General features: G+C 37.5%; 1 protein-coding gene across 14 annotated transcripts in view; it reads right to left on the minus strand.

Moving 5' to 3' along the window:
• ZNF532 (zinc finger protein 532) overlaps positions 1–21,605 on the minus strand; it is a 119,705-nt gene that overhangs the window by 62,116 nt on the left and 35,984 nt on the right. For 13 of the 14 annotated variants that reach the window (XM_043977690.1, XM_043977689.1, XM_043977685.1 and 10 more), the window contains one exon: positions 4,882–7,247. In XM_043977690.1, the coding sequence (XP_043833625.1) occupies positions 4,882–7,227 (2,346 nt within the window). In that variant the 5' untranslated portion in view covers positions 7,228–7,247. Of the gene's footprint in view, positions 1–4,881; positions 7,248–18,120; positions 18,169–21,605 lie in introns of those variants that run through there. The other variant, XM_043977693.1, reaches the window with a different exon arrangement.

A 21,605-nucleotide genomic window follows, 5' to 3' on the forward strand; every position in this document is an offset into this window, starting at 1 on the left:
TCAAAGATAGAATAGCTTGAGAACCAACTCAGAGAGAGTCAATCATGAATCTTCTGTCTAAAAAACTCTGCCCCCTCCACTGTGGCAAAAATGCTTTGAAATAAACGTGAACAAAAAGTTGCATCCACATGCCTTAGTTTATCAGTTGCCAAGATGCTGGTGCAGTAAGCACTAGGTAGACCCTGAGTTACTGGGTACAGACACTGAGTATAACATTGGCTTCAATGCCAACAGTTCAGCCTTAAATCCAAGTTTTATTATGCCTAGGGTCATATGAGAATTTGAAATGTTCTAATCATTCCATTTTCTAATCCCTTTTCAAAATCAAATCATATGTACCTAGGAGGACACTCTTTTGGCTCTGCTCTAAGCTACTACTACAACATTCTATGGCTTTCTTACTGGACATTAGTATGTCTTGTGTTTTACTTAAGTGTGTAAATGCATTATTTCTCCAAGTTGACTGCAAGTTCCACCAGGGCAGAAGTATTTCTTATTGTTACTGCTAAACCCTAGGGTGTCTAAGATAGCACTTCACACACAGTAAATGCTTTAAAAATGTTATTTGACAATGAATATTGAGTATGTGTGTCTAAATGAGAACTACATACAAAATATACATAGTACATACATTAAAATCCTATTCCAACGGCTTACATATATCCTTGGTTCTCAAATTCTATGATAGCAAAGAACAATTTCTCACAACACCGGCTTCAAATATGACTTCAGTAACAATAGTCTGTATTGTGTTCTCTGAGCACTAGCCCAGCTAAAAGTGAAGAAGTACATCATGAGTAAACTGGCTATCCCATAATTATTACTTTTTTGGCCATAGGAAGTTATGAAGATTACCTCCTAAATAAAGCATAGAGGGGCAGCTAGATGGCACAGTGGTTAAAGCACCGGCCCTGGATTCAGGAGTACCTGAGTTCAAATCCGGCCTCAGACACTTGACACTTACTAGCTGTGTGACCGTGGGCAAGTCACTTAACCCCCACTGCCTAAAAAAAAATTAAAAAAAAAATAAAGTTAAAAAAAAAATAAAGCATAGAGAATTAGGGCCATCTGTGGTACCTGAAATTTCACCATTGAAAATATTCACCTTTCAAAGTATGGGAGTATGTGCCTGTGTTTTTATATATATATATATATATATATATATATATATATATATATATATATATATATATATATATATATATATATACACACATACATATATACATATATATGTATATACACATGTGTATGTGTATGCATTATGAAATAAGAATTATGAGAGAGTTTATGACTTACAGGAAGAGCCTGTCTTATGGTCAAGAAGACTTGGGTTGAAGGTCTACCTCTAATACATAGCGGCTGTGTGACCTTGGGCAAGTCAGCCAACCCCTTAGAATTCCAAGCAACAGGGGCAGCTAGATGGTGCAGTAGATAGAGCACCGGCCCTGGAGTCAGGAGGACCTGAGTTCAAATCTGGCCTCAGACATTTAACACTTACTAGCTGTGTGACCCTGGGCAAGTCACTTAATCCCAATTGCCTCAGTAAAAAAAAAAAAAAAAAAGAATTCCAAGCAACTTTCTATGACTATAAATATTGCAGAACAGTTACTGATCTGCAGTGGTACAGGGAATTTCCTCACCAGGAATTCACTGAAGCATTGAACAGGACTGGATATCCTCTCCAAAAACAACAAAAAAACCCTTTCATACCAGAAAATCAGGCTCATCAAATATTTTCATGTGATCATCCTCTGATCAAGTCAGAAGCCTCAGACAAAAGATTAGCATGAGCACAGATGTGTACACAAAGCACATGTTAGCTGTTACATAATGTGTACATTAATATTTTCACTCATTGATTACACTAAAACATATTAATAATGTAATACTCACAACCCAATTCTAAGACCTGAAAACTACTTTGGTAACAGTCTTATTTTTAAAGATTTCAAGAAATGATTCTGTATTTTGGGTCAAATTTCCATAATTCTTAAAATACAACAATGGAAACTTTTTGACTACTAAAAAGTGTCTTTTTGTCAAAGCACAGAGAAAGTCTGTTTGAAGTTAAAATATGCTTAGTGTTAAAATAGTTATATTGATTTATAAGTTACAAATATGGCCATTTAACAAGATTAACCTGGTATTAACATCTGAAAATGGAATGGAGAATTAGAAACAATCAAATCTAGATAAACTTCTTCATCTATTCCCTGAAAAGCAGATCTAGACAATAAGACTAAACTATTTCACTTTGCCATGGCTAACTCTTCTACTCAATGTCCTCAATCCTTTTCCTTTTCAACCACTTCTGTTCCTTGAGCCACTGACCATTCCCTTGACTCATCATAAATCTCTTTCTATTCACTTGTTCCTGCCTCTCTGCCCTATACATATGATCTACTCCTATACCTCCAAGAATCAAAGAAAAAAGAAAAGTAAATATGTGTACAAAAATAAATTATAGTAGTTCTTTGTGTAAGTGTTAAAACAAATGGAAAATTAAGGGGTACCCATCAACTGAGGAATGACAATAAATTATGATATAAGAATATAATGCAATACTACTATATGGTAAGGGACAATAAATGAAATGGTTTCCAAGAAAACTGAGAGGACTCCTGTGAACTGCTGGGTTAGAAAATGAGCAGAACCAGGAGGAGGTCAATCTATATAATAGCAACATTGTAAAAATTAGCAATTTTGGAAGGTTAAGAATGCTGATCAATGTGATGGCCAATCATAATTCCAGGGGAACAAAAAAAAGGAAGCATGCTACCTGTTCACCACCTGAGAAATGACAGACTCAGGATGTAGGATGGAACATACATTTTTGGCACAGTTAATGTGGGAAGTTGTTTTGCTTGACTGTAAATGCTTATTTAAAAGGATTTGTTTATCAATTGGGAAAGGAGAAAAAATAAATACTTGTTGATAGGGAAAAATTCAAGTTTTTTAAAAGAGAAATAAAGGAAGGAAAAAACATAGTTCACTCTCCTCTATCCTTGAAAAATTTTTCCTTCATCCTGACATCCACCATCACCCTTGATCCCTCCTCCCTTTCACAGTCTAACTTCTAGAGTCACCTACATTGGATTCCTCTATTGACTTCCAAGCTATTTTATGTCTCAACACCCTATACTCTGACTTTTTAACACATCACTCTATTGAAACTGTTCTTACCCATGTCACCAATGATCTCTTACTTGCTAAAACCAGTAGTCTTTTCTCCTCAACTTTAACATTTCATCTAGTTTGTACAAACCTATAGCATAAATCCTCTTCATCATTACCTGAGTCCTTATCTTCTTTCAAGGTATCACCTACTGCATGAAGCCTTCACTTATTTTTATCTCAGAGAAGAATCACTCCCCTTCCAATTCCTAATAAACTTGCCCTCTTCAAATTTACTTAAATTTCCTCATCTGTGTAAATAATTATATTTTTCCAGTAGAATGTAAACTCCTTAAAGGAAAGGATTATCTTTTGTCTTTCTGTTCCTGGTACCTAACCTAAAGTAGATGCTAAATTAATGTAAATTTGATTTATTAAAATTGGTTTAAATGGGGAAAAGTATATTTGTCAGTGTAAAGGGGGGTTAAAATTAAGAGAAAAGGTTTTTTTGTGCCTTCCCAAGTCCCTTCCCTAAGATATCAAATATTTCAATGTTTACAAAGAAATGGGAGGAAATACAGTAACTGAAAAACAAAGGACACAACTGCAGTTAATATATCTAGACTTGTATCCTTTTAAGAGGAAAAGAAATTCTGCCCTTTTAATGAAGTGGTGACAGTGTAAGAAGTTTATCTGACTGAAAGAATTCCAGGCATTATCACTAAAATATCCTAGGATATCATTATATTATTCTCTTCATTTTGACCTATCAAACTGCCCTACTCTTCTTTAAGGGCTCACTATTAGTTACATCAGGATAAAAAAACCCCTAAGAATGCTGTCAAAATGTAAGGCTGAATTATCATGATACACTTAACACCTCTGAAATCCCCCTCCTAATTAACTTCCTTTAGGGAAAGGAGGGGGAAAAAAACTTCAATATAAGTTTAGGATCCTAAAAAAAAAAAAAGCAGGATAAAACATGAGTACTCAAATATTTTTAAGGGCTAATTTCATTGATATGTCGACTTACTGAGAGAAGCAACATGAAATGAATGAAGAGCTACCCATTGGGAAATTTATTTCACTAAATACCAATTCATACTTGTTAAACTACATACCCTCCCCCCCCCCCAAAAAAGACTCACAAATCCCAGCAGGCATTCCATTTAAATGGAAGGAGTGCCACTTATTTCTAGCTGAGATTCACTGAAGTGAAATATATTACTCTAAATTTATTTCCTGGCTATCATCCCAGACACACCATTAAGCAGGGCACCAATTAAGTGTATTTGACCGTACATAGAAACTCCAACATATACAGCTGAATGAACACGATAAAAATATTCAAAATTTGTCACTGATGCTCAGAACCATTGACAATTAATCTGGACCCTTAAGTATACAGTATAGTGTGAAGAACAGCTAAACTATCTAAAATCTCGGGTCAAACCCTAACCCATGCTCCTGTGAAAAGATTTCTTTCACTTATTTTAAACCTAAGGTGCTACTATTGTTTACTTACTTATTTGCCATACCAAGACATTCATCTATTTAAAAGAATCGACTTCCAAATAATGGGGGGGGGGAAGCTATTTGTTCAATATGGTTCATAACTAGCTATTTTTACCTTTTCTGTAAAAATAAGCATCTTATACTCACTTTCCCCTGCCTCTATCAGATCATAAATTCATCTTACTTCTGTTGTACACACATTAAGATTTATGGCTGAAAACACAGAAATTTAAATAGAAGATACTCTACTTGTCCACTTGTATCTGCAGCCTGTTGGAAATGTGTAGCCAGTGACGTCTCATCTTGGAAAACTTCATTACACTCCAAACATTTTAGACTATGTCTACAGAGTTTGGATGGGTCTTCATCTAGAGGCATAGCCGGAATGATAGGTGTACTCGAGGGAGCTGAGATTACTGTCCCAGTTATGCCAGACTGAATTTTTGTTACATTATGCGTGCCCCCTCCCGCAGAGCTCTGCAGAGTAGAGGATGTTGTGGAAGAATTGCTTGAAGGAGAAGCTATCATCTGATCTGCTGGGACCGGTTTTAAGATTAAATGAGAGCACTGCATCACAACTCCTTTCTCCTTATGTCCACGAGCATGGGAAAGCAGACTGCATTTGTTATAAAAAACTAAGTTCTTTGTACAATGGTTACACGTTACTTCAATGCGCACACTCCGCCTGTCATAATGCTGAGTCAGACTCTTTTCCAGAGCAAATGAGTCACCACATTCCAAACACTTGTAACCCCGGGTGGGTAATGTGATACCTGTGTTAGCTGGAGGACTAAGGTTCGGGATGTAAACGGGGACTGGGTTGACACTACTCAGCACCTTGTTGAAAGCTTCTACGACAGAACTTTGCAAAGAAGATACAACCTGAACTCTGGACACCTTTTTGGGCGGCTGCGAGGCTGCTGCAGAAATGATTGCCTGCTTTATTTGCTGCTGAGGTTTAGTGAGCACTTGGCGGAGTTCAGAGGTGGCCTGGGCACCTTGAGGCAAAAGATTAAGGTTGGCAAGGTGCACTGTCTTTGGCACAAGTTTAGCGTTAGCAAGGCTCGAGGCAGGTACCACCACCGTTTGCTGCTGAATAGCATTGGCTGCTTTGATGATGGCACTGCTGGCGCTCTGGACAGAAGCGGCAGAGATGACGGTGGCTTTCACTGTGGTATTGTTAGCAAGCTTCAAATTAATCACTTGAGACCCTGCTGTCTTCACTGCTGAAACAGGAAGGAAGGCAGTAGCCACAGGCTTGATGGTGACCTGTTTGGGAGCCAGTTCTGCAGAGGAAACTGTATTTGTCACCACAGCAGACTGGAGAGGTGCTCTGGGGGGAGAAGACAAGACAGTAGCAGAAGTTGGAGAGGACAAAAGTGACGTCACTGAAGCCACCATGGAAGGAGTCTGCTCGGGAGGCTTTTTTCCAGAGTCTGGGTCAACTTCGGGCAAAACCCTCGTTACCGTTCTCTTAATTTCTCCAGAAGACGTCTTGATGGTCTTGATGCGGACTTTAGGAATTGCTGGTGTTGACCCTGCAGGAGAAGAAGGAGATCCCTTACTGCTGTTTTCACTGGACACGCTCCTGGGGCTATCAGGTGGCTTTACAGGTGGTTTTTTTGCACCATCAATAAGACTCTGAGATTCAGGGGACTTTTCAACAGCACGAGGACTATCATTCATTTCTTTTGGTAATGGAGAAGGTTCTCTTGAATTGGCCACTGGTTCTTTACATGTGTCCGTAGCAGCCTTTTTAGCACTAAGTGCTGCAATTGCAGCAATGCACGAAGATAGCTTAGCTGATGATTTTGCCTTTGACTGGGCAGCACTGGCAAGACTGGCCTCGTTCTTCTCAGAGCTTAGCTTTCCGTCAAGTACCCTGTTTTCAAGCAACTTTTCAGAGCTTTCTTTCAATTTGTCTTCCACTTTTCTAACTTTAAAGGGTTCATACACACCCAAGGCGATGGAATTTGTTTCTGTTTCTCTTTTAATAACTTTGTTTTTGTCTAAGGTGGTAGCAGCAGGAATTCCCGGCTTGATTAAGGTTTCCCCTCCAAGTGCTTTTAGTTTTTCATAGTCCTGTTGGGAAATTGATCCAGTCAATACATTTGCTCTGAAGTTTGAACGAATTTCCTCCTTATCGGGTGGGTCGTCCACCTCTATTTTCTCATCTTCATCAAACTCTTCTGCACTTGAGATAGGACTAAACTGATTGAAAGTTGTCTCTTTAAGTTTTACCTCAGGGGCTGGTCCATCATCTTTCAGAGACTTTGTTCCCTCTTTATTATAACTTTCCAGTGAGGATGCTGTCAAGAAGCCATTATGTAAACCATTGCCTGTAGAATGATGGCCATCTTTATCAACTCCTTCAGAAGAATCAATGTTCCGGACATTTTTAACAATAACACTGACACCCACGTCAGAGGATGACGGGGCATGTGAATCCTCATCAACATGAGCATTCTGTTTTATGTGACTGTCATGATCATCATGGCCGGACTCAATCGCTGCTTTAGGATCGACCATATCTGGGATGTCAAAGGCTGCAAGAAGATCATCAAAGTCTGGGGTCTTCATATCCCCCATGGTCATGAATTTGTTTAGAAGAGGTTCTGTGAAAATAACAGAAAATCATTTCATTAGCACTTGAATTAAATAGATATCTTAAAAAAATTATACCAGCACACTGTTAGATATTGGCAAACGTGTTTACGAAGATGGGACTTGCAGTCACAAACTCCTAGGTTCAAATCCTGCCTCTGAAATTTACCAGTTTTGCAACCCTAGACAAAGTCACCTGCCTGGCACTGAGTTTCTTCACTTATTAAACGAAAGCACTGGACTAAATAGCTAACCTAGCCTAGAGCAGGAAAGGTATCCAGATTTTTTTATTAGTGGTACACAGGATAAAAAAAAAATCCAAATGTCTGTATGGAGTGGGGGGAAAGGTTAGAAGAGAGGGGGGTCATATGATTTTAATTTCATGGTTCACAGTAGCATGGCCAGGGCAGCAGCTTCAGAATCATCTAGTCTTGTTGCCTCATTTTGCATTTTCTATACTCAGGCCCATAGAGGTAAAAAGACTTCCTTGAAATGATTAAAGCAGTAAATGGAAGAGCCAAGATTTGAACCTTAACTCTAAAAAGAGCATTCTTTCCAATATGCTTTCTATTCAACTTTTATTATAATTATGAATTGTTCCAAATCCACTACCACAACATCTATTAGCAGTTCAGTTACACAACTGTGGTGGTAGGCAGGTATTTCGGTCCTACTGTTCCATTACATCACCAGTGGGAGCTAATTAGGGGAAAAAGAAAAGTTTTCTGTTAAAACTCTTAGGCGAGATCAATATGATCTACCAACTTACTGGATGCCTAAATCCTAGAAAAACACAATGATTTAGTAGAATAACTAGAAAATGTAAAATCTGTCCGTGACACTGGACAGACTGCTTTCAAAGGCATTTTCTTGCAGAAATGTTAGAGGAATATTTCACTTTGATTGCTATTAATTTAGCTGACAAAATAATCATTATGAAAATTCTCCAGATTTTTAGCCAATATTAAATTTGATTCCTCATATTTTGGGTCATTGAGTTTAAGGAAATATATAACAATAAAACAACCAATTAAAGATTTCCATCCTTGTTCATGGAAGACAGAAAGAAGTCAATAAAATGGACCCAAACAATATATCTTAACAGAATTAAGTAAGCACTATCTAGAATGGTAATGTGAATAGAGCACTGGTCCTGGACTCACAATGACCTGAATTCTAATCCTATCTCAAATGACGGTGTAAGCCTGAGCAAGTCACTTAACCTCTATCTGCCTCAGTTTCTTCATCTGTAAAATGGGGGAAATAATAGCATCTACCTCCTAGGGTTGTACTAAGAACAAAATGAGATAATATTTGAAAGTACTTTGAAAACTTTAAAGCACTACATATGTGTGTGTGTGTATATGAATGTATATAAAAGTTTAGATTAACACTGTATGTTGTTGTTTAGTTATGTCACAATCCCATTTTGGGATTTTCTTGGAAAAGATAGTGGAGTGGTTTGCTGTTCCCTTCTCCAGTTCATTTTACATATGAGAAACTGAAGGTTAAGTGGTATGTCCAAGGTCACACAGTAAGGATCTGAGACTGGATTTGAACTCATGAAGATAAGTCTTCCTGATTCCAAGCCCAGTGCTCTATCCACTGCACCACCTACCACTATCTAAATTAGCATAAATTAAATTAAGAGCATTGGATTTGCAGTCATGAACCCCTGGGCTCAAATCCTGGCTCTGCAATTTGCCAATTTGGACAAAGTCAAGGTTACAAAATTTCTAGCTATTATTCCTATAGCTATTCCTAGCTATAATTCCTATTATTAAGGTGGGGTGGGGTTGGGGGTGAGAATTTAGGTCCTTTTTCTTTGTATCTTTACCCTGTTTTCCTTTTCCCCTTTAAATATCATCAGAACAAGTCATCCTTGCTCCTAAGTAAAAGAAAAAAGTTTTCTCTCCACCCTTCCCCTTTCCTATTAAGTACAAGTAGCAAGCTATTAAGTACAAGTAGCAAGCTGACTTTCCACCTGCCCTCAAATTATCACTCAGATGACAGAGATGAACTTCTGACTAAATGGAAGCTGAGAAAAGCCCCTTCCATAATTGATTTTCAGCATGTGAGAATGGGCACACAAGAAGAGCTATCACTGTACACTTCTTGGCAAAGGGGGAAAGACAGATTAGGAGTTGCCAACTTTTTGTGAAGTTATTTTCCATTTCTTTAATATAGAGGTGGGGAAGGAGAGGGTTTTTTTAAGAGCAAAATAGTTGGAAAGTAAAATATTTAAACAGGAGCTAGAGTGAGTGTTGACCATGTAAATCCCTGAGTAAAGGAGAGAAGAAAGTCCAGCTTCTGAATACCCTTTGCTTTCCCCTAACCTTGTAGGTCTAAGAAACCCCCCCCCAAAAAAAACCCATGAAGAATGCAGCAACCTCTGGACTAGGGGCTCATCAGGAAAAGACTGGAGATCTTGATTTGTTGGTTGGGGATCCCAAATTAGCCAAACATTAAGGTTTGTTCCAGGGCTAAAATTCTGTCATTTTCCCTATTCAAGATGTTAGGAGAAAAAGCATCAATGAAACATGAAAAATTCACAAAAGAGAGTAAAAGGGAGCTAATAAGATGGCTCGTATAAGCAAGGGAGTGTTGGTACAGCATTGATATCATCAAATAGAAATTAATATGTATATTTAAAAAATAAGCTGTGAATGATGGATTCATATATAATCTGCTTTTTCCTATGCTTTGTATACTGAAATGTTCCAAGTCTGATGATATTTGTTAAATTTGTCATTAAAATTTTTTTTTTTTAAATAAAAAGGACACCACCCTGGATTCAGAAGGACCTGAGTTCAAATCTGGCCTTGGACACTAGACACTTACTAGCTGTGTGACCTTGGGCATGTCACTTAACCCCAATTGCCTCACTAAAAACAAGCAAATAAAACGAAAACAAAAAAGTTTCCATTCCCCTCACTAAATAAAAAGGACACCACACTTGGAGAAAACTGGATTCAAATCCTATCTCTAACACTTACTAGCTGTGTTACCACAGTAACAAATGTAGTAAGAGACAGAAGGAAAAGAAGCACATGAAAGCACAAATGTATCATTTTTCAAATACTCTAAATATAAACATCCAGTGACATACAAAGCATATGCTAGACAAAGATAACTAGCAATGTTCTACATAGACTCCAAAAGAAAGAGCAGAAGGTGAACTTTTCCAGATGTTTCTGTTCACAGGTGACATTTTGTTGATTGAACAAAGTCCAAAATATTACAGAGCCTACTTCCCAAATAAGAACCACAAAAAAATGAGAGATCCGTGTGGTATTCTTTTCTTTTTTTTTTTTTTTTGGTGAGGCAATTGGAGTTAAGTGACTTGCCCAGGGTCACACAGCTAGTGATTAGTGTCTGAGGCCACATTTGAACTCAGGTCCTCCTGAATCCAGGGCTAGTGCTCTATCCACTGCGCCACCTAGCTGCTCCCCAGTGTGGTATTCTGAAGGAAAAACCAAGCAGACAAAAAATTTCTAGGCTGTACTATGTAGTGCTATGGTAGGCAAGGAGCTGGATCTAGGAAGGCAAGAGGAGAGAGCTGGAATGAATCTGGACTCTGTTTGCCTTTAAATGACTCCAAACTATTAGCTTACATCCAAACAGAACAATCTTTTTTTTAAAAAACACTAATTATATCCTTGTGATAACTGCAAAGTATGAAAATCTATGACTTTTCAAAGAATGAAAACTGTGGCTAACTCAAAGGGAAAGATTAAAATGTGGGGCACGGGAGGGTGAGGAGTAGGTTATATGGCACAAAAGACACGACTAAGGAAAATTATGATTGGAGAAGGAAATGTGTCAATCATGTACCATGAGTCAGGTAGTGTACAGACAGTCTGGGTGCTGGACAGAGACCCTCAAAATATTATTGTTGTTTCAGTTGTTTCTGACTCTATGTGATCCCATTTGGGGATTTCTTGGTGAAGATACTGGAGTGGTTTACCATTCCCTTATCCACCTCATTTTATAGATGAGGAAACCGAAGCAACAGGGTTAAGTGACTTGCCCAGGGTCATTCAACTAGAAAGTGACTAAGGCTAGATTTGAATTCATAAAAAAGGTTCTTCCTTACTCCCAGCCTGGCATTCTATCCACTATGTCATCTAGCTTCCCTGTTAAAATATTTACAGGACATTTTAGTCAACCCTCTCTGGAGAATTTATGCAAATACATTTTTAAAAAATCAACCAGGATTTGAAGGCAAGGATGAGTTAAAGTCTGCAATAGTGGAGGGTGTGCCTTCATCAATGAGACCAAAGGAACGAAGTCATTAAAGTACTGAAGTCAGAAACAGGAGAGTGGAATTCATTTTCTATGTTTCACTGTATTTTTATTTCTTTTGTTAAATATTTCCCAATTATATTTTGTTTGGTTTTGGTTTTGGTTTTTGTTGGTTTTGCAGGGCAATGAGGGTTAAGTGACTTGCCCAGGGTCACACAGCTAGTAAGTGTCAAGTGTCTGAGGCCAGATTTGAACTCAGGTCCTCCTGAATCCAGGGCCAGTGCTTTATCCAATGCACCACCTAGGTGTCCCCACAATTATATTTTTAATATGATTCTGACTGCACTCAGAAGTGTTCTGGGCTAGAGGCAGTGTGTGATCTGACTTAAATCATTCCTTTCCAATAACACCAGGTATCCTACACTTAATTCTGCACTAGAAACCACTGGTATGTTGTCTTCTATATTTTCCCCATGAAATTTATTAATTTTAAAACATATCTCTATGTACATATTCTACCTATATGTGGGATGCCATTAGAGTTTCATAAATAAATTATACATGAAAATATTTGCTCATTCAACAAGCATTTTTAAACACCTACTATCAGTCAGAAACTATGCTGATGCCTGGGAACAGAGTGGAGTATGATGAGGCACAAATGAGATAATGGATATAAATCGTGTTGCAAACCTACAAGTGCTATGTAAATGCCAATTATTATTATTGCTATTATGACTGCATACTATTACTAAGTCTCCAATCTGACACTGGCTTCACCTTCTGTACTTCTTGCTTGACTAAGGTCAAGCAATGTTTATAAAACAGGGGGAAAATATACATACACACTTTCAAATTTAATTTGCATTATTAACACTTTCTTAAATCTAAACAATCAACAAAACAATAAATGAAGTGCTGATTTCTGAAGTATAAAAGCTCACATTGAAAACAACTGGTTCTCCACAGTTAGAGCTAACTCTAGCACACTCCTCATACAAAGGAGAGAGGCCCTTTCCTCAAAGACCTTAGAGAGTCTACATGGGGAGAAACATACCCACAAATCAGTAATTCTATCCCCATTTACATATATATGAGATGTCACAGAATATATATGTAATTGGGAGCGGGAGAACATGATCAACTGATCAAAAAAGACTTCATGTGAAACAACTCAAGGCCTGACCTTTGAGGAATTCTGAGGCAGAAGGACAGGAGTGCATGCTAGGCCTCAGGGACAGCCCAGAAGTTTGGCATAGAGATAGAATGTCATCTAGGACAAGCAAGGCAATCTGAGAGTAATGTGAATGGGAGTGATGTGTCAGACTGGAAAGGGAGGATGGGGAGAGATTGTGAAGAATTTTTTGTATTATCTTTGAGAAATAACACGGAGGCACAGTAGCTTTCTGAGTAAAGCAACATTAAGTATAGACGTGTCTTGGAAGTATTACTTTAGCAATTATGTTCAGAATTGCCCCTTTTTCTATAGTCCTCTTTTCAAAGTTCAGTCTCTTGAAGGACAATTACTGGTAATATGATTGAAATCTCCTCAATCTTGGTCAGACTCCACCCAACCTTAAAAGGAATTTAACCCCACTGTGTTCTATTCAGGTTTGAATGGGGGATAAAATTATTTGATTAGATTGCTCAAGGCTGAGAATAACTTAGAAGTAAATAACATAATCAAAGTTCATTAGAATAGGTCCAGCCTTAGGGGCAGCTAGGTGGTGCAGTGGATAGAGCACAGGCCCTGGAGTCAGGAGTACCTGAGTTCAAATCCAGCCTCAGACACTTAACACTTACTAGCTGTGTTGACCCTGGGCAAGTCACTTAACCCCAATTGCCTCACTAAAAAAAAAGAAAAGAAAAGAAAAGAAAAAGAATAGGTCCAGCCCCTCATTGTAATATTCATTCTCTCATTAATTGTTAACCAATCAGAATTGAGTGCCACTCTCAGGAACACCCCTCTTCCAAGGGCACATATGCCACAAGTCCACTGCCATGAGGGTCTTTGGCATTCAAGAATGTCACTGACTTCTTTTATTAATAACATGTTAGTCTTATTAATAAAATGGTTAAATTACCCAGAAAACTATGTCTCTTGAATTTTCTAAACCTCACAAGCATAAATTGGAAAAAGGGGAGACTTAAGGCAGAGAGACAAATCAGGGCCTGAACTAAAGCACTGACCATGTATGTGAGTAAAAGAAGGGGGATGGATACAAAAGATGCTGTAAAGGAAGTAACAAGACATATCAAATTAATTACTGTCAAAAGATGGCTACCTGAGGAGACAGCAGACTGCCCTGCTCCCCCATACCAGTCTCAAAAATTATTGCAAATCTAAGGAATCACCCTTCCCACCGCCACAAAAAAAAAAAGTATCAAATAACTCCCCAATAGCTGCAAAGAGAAATTCAAAGGGGAAAATGGATTTTCCACAAGAACAACATGAATACCTTGAAGAAATGGAGAGATTAAAAAAATGAAATAAAACTCTTGAGGAAAGAATTGGAAGGAGAATAAGTACGTTAGAACAGATAGTAGTAAACCTTATTATCCAAGGAATGAAATTTCTGAAAACTTGAATAGACCAAATCAAAATCAATGTTTCCATAACAAGCTAGAAATACTAGAACAAACTCAGAAGACCAAAAAAAGTATTAGAAAATGTAAAAGTAACTGATATTAAAAAAAAAATAAAACTGACCTGGAAAACAGAACAAATAAATATAATTTAAGAAGTAATGGCCATCCTGAAAATCACAATTTTTAAAAATTGGACAGTAACAGTGAGAAAGTCTGTATGTATCAGGATATATATAAAGAAATCATAGGGGGCAGCTAGGTGGCACAGTGGATAAAGCACTGGCCCTGGATTGAGGAGGACCTGAGTTCAAATGCAGCCTCAGACACTTGACACTTACTAGCTGTGTGACCCTGGGCAAGTCACTTAGCTCTCATTGCCATGCCAAAAAAAAGGTCAATCTGTGTCTGTCTTCCACTTTAAAACCACATAAACAATATAGCTACCATTAAGAAACAATTCTCTGATCTATCTTAGCTAACCATGTTTTACCCATTTTGAAGATAAATGATTCTGGTCCATTCCTCCTTACTCTCCAATTACACTCAATTTAAAAAATTAACATCCCCCCCTTATAAATTTAATCATTTACGAAAACAGAATAAAAGACATCAAAGAGTTTCAAACAATTCATAGACTGTCAGACCTGCTACCACACAAGACAGAAGCCAAAGATGAGTCAAATACACAGAATATCCCACGAGAAGGTGAATGCTTAATAAAATGTTTTCTGATGATAATGAAAAAAAGATATTAAATAATACATGGGGAGAAAAATCCTACCGAGCAATAAGCTATGGTTGAGGTAAGTACTGGTTGTTTTCACATATACTCAAGTTGCCTTGAAAAGGCTTCTGGACAACATGTGAATACACAGAACACTAACTTGGATTTTTAATGGTATCAACAACTACTTATACATTCCAAAGACATTCTTGATGATTACTATGGAAGAGGAGGAAGAGGAAGAAAAAAATGCAGGGAAAAAGAGGAAAAAGAAAGTAAGACTTCTGCATCATTTGGAAATCTTTAATAATAAAAATACCTCCTAATTGTTACCCTTTAAAACTCACTTCTCACAACAATTCTAAGAACTGCAAAGTTATGCATTCCAGTCCCATTTGACAGGTAAGGAAAACAAAACTCAGAAAACCCCAAGTCACAAAACTAATAAATAGAAGAGCTAGGATAGGAATCCAGATCTCCTCATTTCAAGTTCAATGCTCCAGCTACTACATCATTCTGTTCAACTCTTTTGGATTAGACTTGTTCAAAGCAGTTTTTATCCCTTTCATTTAAACTTTATCTGAAACCACTGATGAAACTATTGGAGATAGTTGCTGCTTTATGTAAACTGCCTTCAGTTGGGTCCTCATAGGGTTCCCAGGCACTGAAACCACTTCAGATGCTGGAAGCAGAGCCAGTGATGGGTCAGGATCTTGTGAAGCCTCATGAGGGGAGGGAGAGGTCCGCAGAAGGGTCCATTTAGGTTAAGTGAGAACTGGCTGCCAGACCCAAGGCTGAGTTTACAGATCCATGCTAGAAAAATAATGGTTTTGATATAACAATGTACAGATATTCCTTGTAATGAGGGGAACTTAGGGTCTGGAGAGATGCACCACTGAACGTGAGCCTGTGTCAAAGATGGGGCCCCAAGACATGCAGTTCCTCTATACCATTATCAGAGACGAGAGGTCCTTCCCTGTGCATTGATCAAAGTCATTTTCTGTCTGGCCGTAATGTACTTCACAATCTACTTTTCTACAAATGGCTCAAGCTGGGGCAGCTAGGTGGCACAGTGGATAAAGCACCGGCCCTGGATTCAGGAGTACCTGAGTTCAAATCCAGCCTCAGACACTTAACACTTACTAGCTGTGTGACCCTGGGCAAGTCACTTAATCCCCATTGCCCTGCCAAAAAAAAAAGAAAGAAAGAAAGAAAAAAAACCAAAACAAATGGCTCAAGCCCATCTCTTGGAGGAAAGGGGGAAGGGAAAAGAGGGTGGAGATTAATGAACCAAACCAGGGAAGAAAAGAAATGAAACAGCTTGAAAAGATGGAAGGTCTGCAAATGGATTTTCAGTGGTTTTGAGAAATAGGAGTTGGCCTCCTTCACTGACCTAAGTTTCAGCTATAAACTAAAAATGCATAACTGGCATAATGATCTGAGTACACTGGCCAATTTAGAAGGTATCACATTGTCTGAAATGTAAGAAGATTCCTTTTTTGAAGGTTGGTTCCTATCTCTGGGTTTGTATAATTAGTGTAATAAATACTACTATCTGTAACCTCACACTTCTTTTTTGGTTTATAGAAATGTTCTTCATTCCCACAATCACAATGTCCTATTACCTTTTATCTTCCCACATTCTAGAAGGCAAAATCAACTTTTCCTGTTGGGAAAAAATGCTTAATGCTCTCATTTAACTTCTGAAAAACTATGTCTAATATGAAGGGAAATGCTGATAGTTAAAGGTTTCCCTACATGCTACTGTTCTAATTGTTTTCTTTTTAAATCATTACAAACATAAACCTTGATTTTTTTAAGGAAAAAAAAATCCTGAGTTAGATTCCTAAGCCTCTTAGAAATTTCCTTTCTAGAAAGAATGTTTGAGTTACTCAAACATAATTAGTCTTCTAATCCATCTGTATCTAGTCCAACACATCTTCCTCCAAAGCTTCAAATGATATCTTTTCATTTAGGTATAAAGCCTATAAAAATAACCTACCATTTCATAAACAAGATTTGTATTTGCATTATATCATTTTATCCAGCAGCTCTGAATAGCTCTGCATGCACATATACATACATAAATTTAGACTGGCACAATTTACAGTAAAGGAAGAAGGAGCTTACGTCATTTGTCTAATGTCACATGGTAATTCTATCTGCCATAGAAGGTAATAAAATGAAAATCTCTATAATCCTTTCCATCACCTGTCATAATCATCAAAAACACAATCCCTCCCTCTCTCTCTCTCTCTCTCTCTCTCTCTCTCTCTGAAAAAGCTACCAATCCTAGAATTAAACTTCTTTATTTTGCTCCCTAGTAGAGAACCAACCCTCATAGAATCCATTCTGAATTTCCAACTGAAAAAAAAAGCTAAGCTAAGGTAAAAGGCTCAAGCATGACAGAAGAATCTGGGCTAGAAATTGCCCTCAAACAGAAAAGATTACATACCTGAAACATAGCCAGCTAGATTCTGGTACTAAGATACTAGCCAATATATGGCTCTATAAAGGTCATCCAGACAAGTGACAGAAAACTGTTATCATCTTTACCTGAATTTAATTAGTTTTTCAGGTTAAAAATTAGGAAAATGTAAAATCATTCTAATCAATTCTTTTCACAAATCAAATAATATGTTGGCAATGCTATATAAATAAAACAACAATAATTCCATAAAATAATTGTAGTAATGATAGTATTAAAACAGGGCCCATAATCATAGGGGGGGAAGGGGGGGAATCGGCGCAGTGCTTTTATTGTCACCATTTTATTTCTAGAAACATCTGGCTGGCTGAGTTTTGTCAGTGTCTACTTTTTTCCATTGGACCATTAAAAAAAAAATCATTCCCTCAACAGTTTGAATAGATTTCACTATTTACATTTCCCTTATTTAAACTAATAACAGCTTTAGCTATTTTTAATTCACATATCCATATGAAAACTTCCATTTAAGTCATACATTCAAAGCATTTTATATGTTTAATTTTTCTTCAAAAAGTGAAAGTAGAAAAGATGAACAGAAAAAACCCCAGTGATTTTTAAAAGATATATGGTTAGAGGACAAGAAAAGATGTTTTCTTGTCATATTAGATTTTAAGAAGTGTCCTTTCCTACATAAAACCTTAGCTCTTTTTTTCATCCTCCATCCCCATTCCCTTCTTACTCTCTTCAATGTTCAGAACTCTCACTCCTGCTTCATTTATGAAAGGCTAATAACTCAAATGAGGAGTAAAAATAATTTCTACCCCACTCCTTATTCCCATCTGCCCCTAGCCCACCTTGACCAGACTGGATTGCTAACTTAGGGGAAAGATCTACTCACTGCAAGTCCATCTGAAGCACTAAGTCAGGAAAGCTACTTGTGCAGTGGCTCTGCTTCCTTCTTCTCAGCTTTTCCTAGCCCAGCTGGGAACAGATGTCAGTTCTATTGCCAAATGAAAAATAACTGACCGGCTACATCCCTGGAGCAGCTGTGGTGAACTATGGCTGCAGTGATCTAAGGAAAAAAAGGTTATGGGTGGCCCTGAAATAGTTCCACTCAAAGCCACCATTCCTCTGGTATATAATACACACATACACACACACACAAGGCATCTATGTGTGTATGCATACATAGATGCATGTATATAAATGTGCGTGTGCATATGTATATATGTATTTAGCCTAGTACCAGGAACGTAGTAAGTACATTATTATTGTTGTTATTGTTATTGTTGTTGTTGTTGTTATTATTATTATTAGTTCATGTACACACACACACACACAGAGTAAATATTTTTGGGAGCTCCTTGCCCCCAAACAGTGAATTGTTGTTGTTCACTTGTGTCTGCCTCTTCATGAACCCATTTGGGATTTTCTTGGCAAAGATACTATAGTGGTTTCTTATTGACTTCTACAGCTCATTTCATAGATGAGGAACTGAGGTAAACAGAGTTAAGTGACTTGCCTAGGGTCAAATAGCTAGGAAGTGTCTGAGGTCAAATCAGAACTCATTCTTCCTGACTCTAAGGCCAACACTATCTCCTATAATACCTAGCTGGTCTCCAAAAGTGAATAAAGGCTGTGAAATCTTTTTTTTTTTTTTAAAGAATTACTTATAGGTCACCTAAGGATCCCACAGAAACTGGAGGAGGAAGGGTACAGGGGGAGAAATGCTGTTTTCATTTTGTCTTAAATCCCAAATACAATGAGGTTTGAACTGTATGCTCCACAGTTAGTAAATGCTAAAAACGAAACTATCTTATCTCTTTTCTACTTGCCTATGGCCAACCAGTCATTTTCTAGTCACTTGAAGGTAGCTAGTGTCTACACACCTTCAGCCACATGCCTCCTCTTCCCTCTCTCATATTTCAACCCTTACTGGAGCAGCCAGGTACATAAAGAGCCCAGTAACCCGATCTTGTTTAACCACCTACAATACTGATTTATGTGACGTGTAATTCAACTGAGTATTCATTTATAAAGCTCTACCACATGCAAAGCACTGTGCCTCAGAACTTTGGGAAAGACAGAGACTTAATTTCATGGAGCTTACAATCTAGTGGAAACATAAAGAAGATGAGACTCACTAAATGTTCACAAGTCAATATAAAAAGGTGGCCTCTGCTACCAATGCCATTATTGTTTTATTTTGTTTATTTTTCTTTTGAAACACCAATCTCCTCCCAATGACACTATAAGGTTGCAGATCAGGTAGCACCAGAACACCACTGTTGATGGCAAACAGTCTTTACTCAACCTTGGGGCCCAAGGCTACCACTGAACATTTATCAATTAAACTATTCTATAAGAAAAAAATCCAAACAGGTAGTTTCTCCATGTCTTTGGAAACCTCTCTGATATATGCCATTTTGTAGTAATGATTTGTAGTTTTCTGAATAAAAGACACATTCCACAAGATAAAACATATTTACAAAACATAGACTTGATTGGGTCATCATGCAAAGCTTGTATCATCAAACAGAACAATAATCCCTTTCTTTAAATGTTTGTGGACCCTGGAGAATCTTTTCCTAAAACTCTTCAATCTCTTTTTCTATTGCTCCCTCTAAGGATTCTCCTCTCCATCAAAGGTGAACTCGAGATACTTCCATTAATTGATGTAATCAAAGACTTCTTTGTTCAATACCCTGATCAGTTTAAGGCAGGAAGAACAAGGTAATTCCCTTAAGTGGATCAATTATGGGCCTCCCTCCCATTGTTCCATCATCACCCCAACTCCACATTCATAGAGACCAGAGTTCCTTCCTGAACTTTTACCCAGTTTCTTTAGTGAATAGCCTTTGGTATGAGGAAAAAAGGGTTAAGTATTGTTTCCTCTATTAGAAAAAATGCTTACTAACTGAACTGGAAAGTTAATTAGGCACCAATAAGTTCTTCAGGTCAGCTAGGTAGTTCAGCAAACAGAGACTTGGTCCTGCAGTCAGGAAGACCTGAGTTCAATTCTGGCCTTAGACACTAACTGTGTGACCCTGGACAAGTCACTTATCTTGTTGTCCTCTTTTTCCTCATCTGTAAAATGAGGTGAAGAAGAAAATGGCAAACTACTCCAATATCTTTGCCAAGAAAACCCTATATGGGGTCACAGAAGGACATGATTGATACAACTGAACATGTTCTTCATTGAAACAAGTCATGAAAGGACCAGATTAGAGGATTTATTTCTTGATGTTTTAAGGGAAAAAAGAATACTTTGTTCCTACATCATCATCTTTTTTTTAAAAAAGTCAAAATTGTAGGTGATCCAAAGGATAATGGAAGGCAAATGTTAAGAAAAAGCAAGTTGTAGTATTGTTACCAATTATGCCTTGTGTACCATATCTTCAAGAATATTTATGACTGGAAAAGGAGAAAGCAAGGTGGGGTACAATGTTAATGATGCAAATTATGGCAATATCATTCATGAAATGTTTTTTTTCTTTTATTTTTAAATAATTGATTTTTAATTTCCATCCATGCAAAATGTAAAAAGTTTAGAAGGAAGCTTCAAGTACATTGATAAATCCTCAATGGAGAATTTACATAACTACACTGACAAGAATCACACAGAATAAGAAAGCATGGTGGGATTACATCCTCCAGAAGTCCCATGATGATATGGTTAAAGATCCACTCAAGTACTGAAGAATAAATATATGTTGAAGAATTGATTGATTACTCTATGTTCTTCACATTTAATCAAGACATTCTTTCTCTTGCAGCTGCCAGGGAAGGACCAGATCATAGATATGCTAATGGGAACTATAGCCAAGTTCTTCCCTGCTCTGAGTAAAAGTGACTTGCTCAATTTTTAGTCTCATTCTGGATTGAAAAGACAAACGAGAGCAATAAAAAGTTGGGTGAACTTAGAACATTCCAGGAACAGGGAATGTATTAATAGGATGTGGTTCCAGATGGTTTGATCAGGTACTTTCCATTATTATACCTAGAGTTATCAAGGTTTCCCATGGGAAAGACAATTTCTCATAGGCCTTCATGGTAGCAATGGCTAGTCTATCCATTGCCATTTGCTGTTCTAAGTAAGCTTTAGAAACAACAAAATACAAAGGTTGTGGCATAGTGGACATAGCACCTGAGCTTGGAGTCAGGAAGACAAGTTTAAATATGGCCTCAGACACTTACTAGCTATGTGACCCTAACAAAGTCACTTAGCTCTGTTTGCCTCAATTTCCTCATCTGTAAAAATGAACTGGAAAAGGAAATGGCAAAGTACTCAATTATCTTGACCAAGAAAACGCCAAATAGGGTGAGAATCAGACATGACTGAAATGACTGAACACTACAAAATCCTGATTCCATGTATAAATG

The sequence above is a fragment of the Dromiciops gliroides genome, chromosome 1 (assembly GCF_019393635.1).
Source record: "Dromiciops gliroides isolate mDroGli1 chromosome 1, mDroGli1.pri, whole genome shotgun sequence".
In the NCBI taxonomy this organism is placed as follows: domain Eukaryota; kingdom Metazoa; phylum Chordata; class Mammalia; order Microbiotheria; family Microbiotheriidae; genus Dromiciops; species Dromiciops gliroides.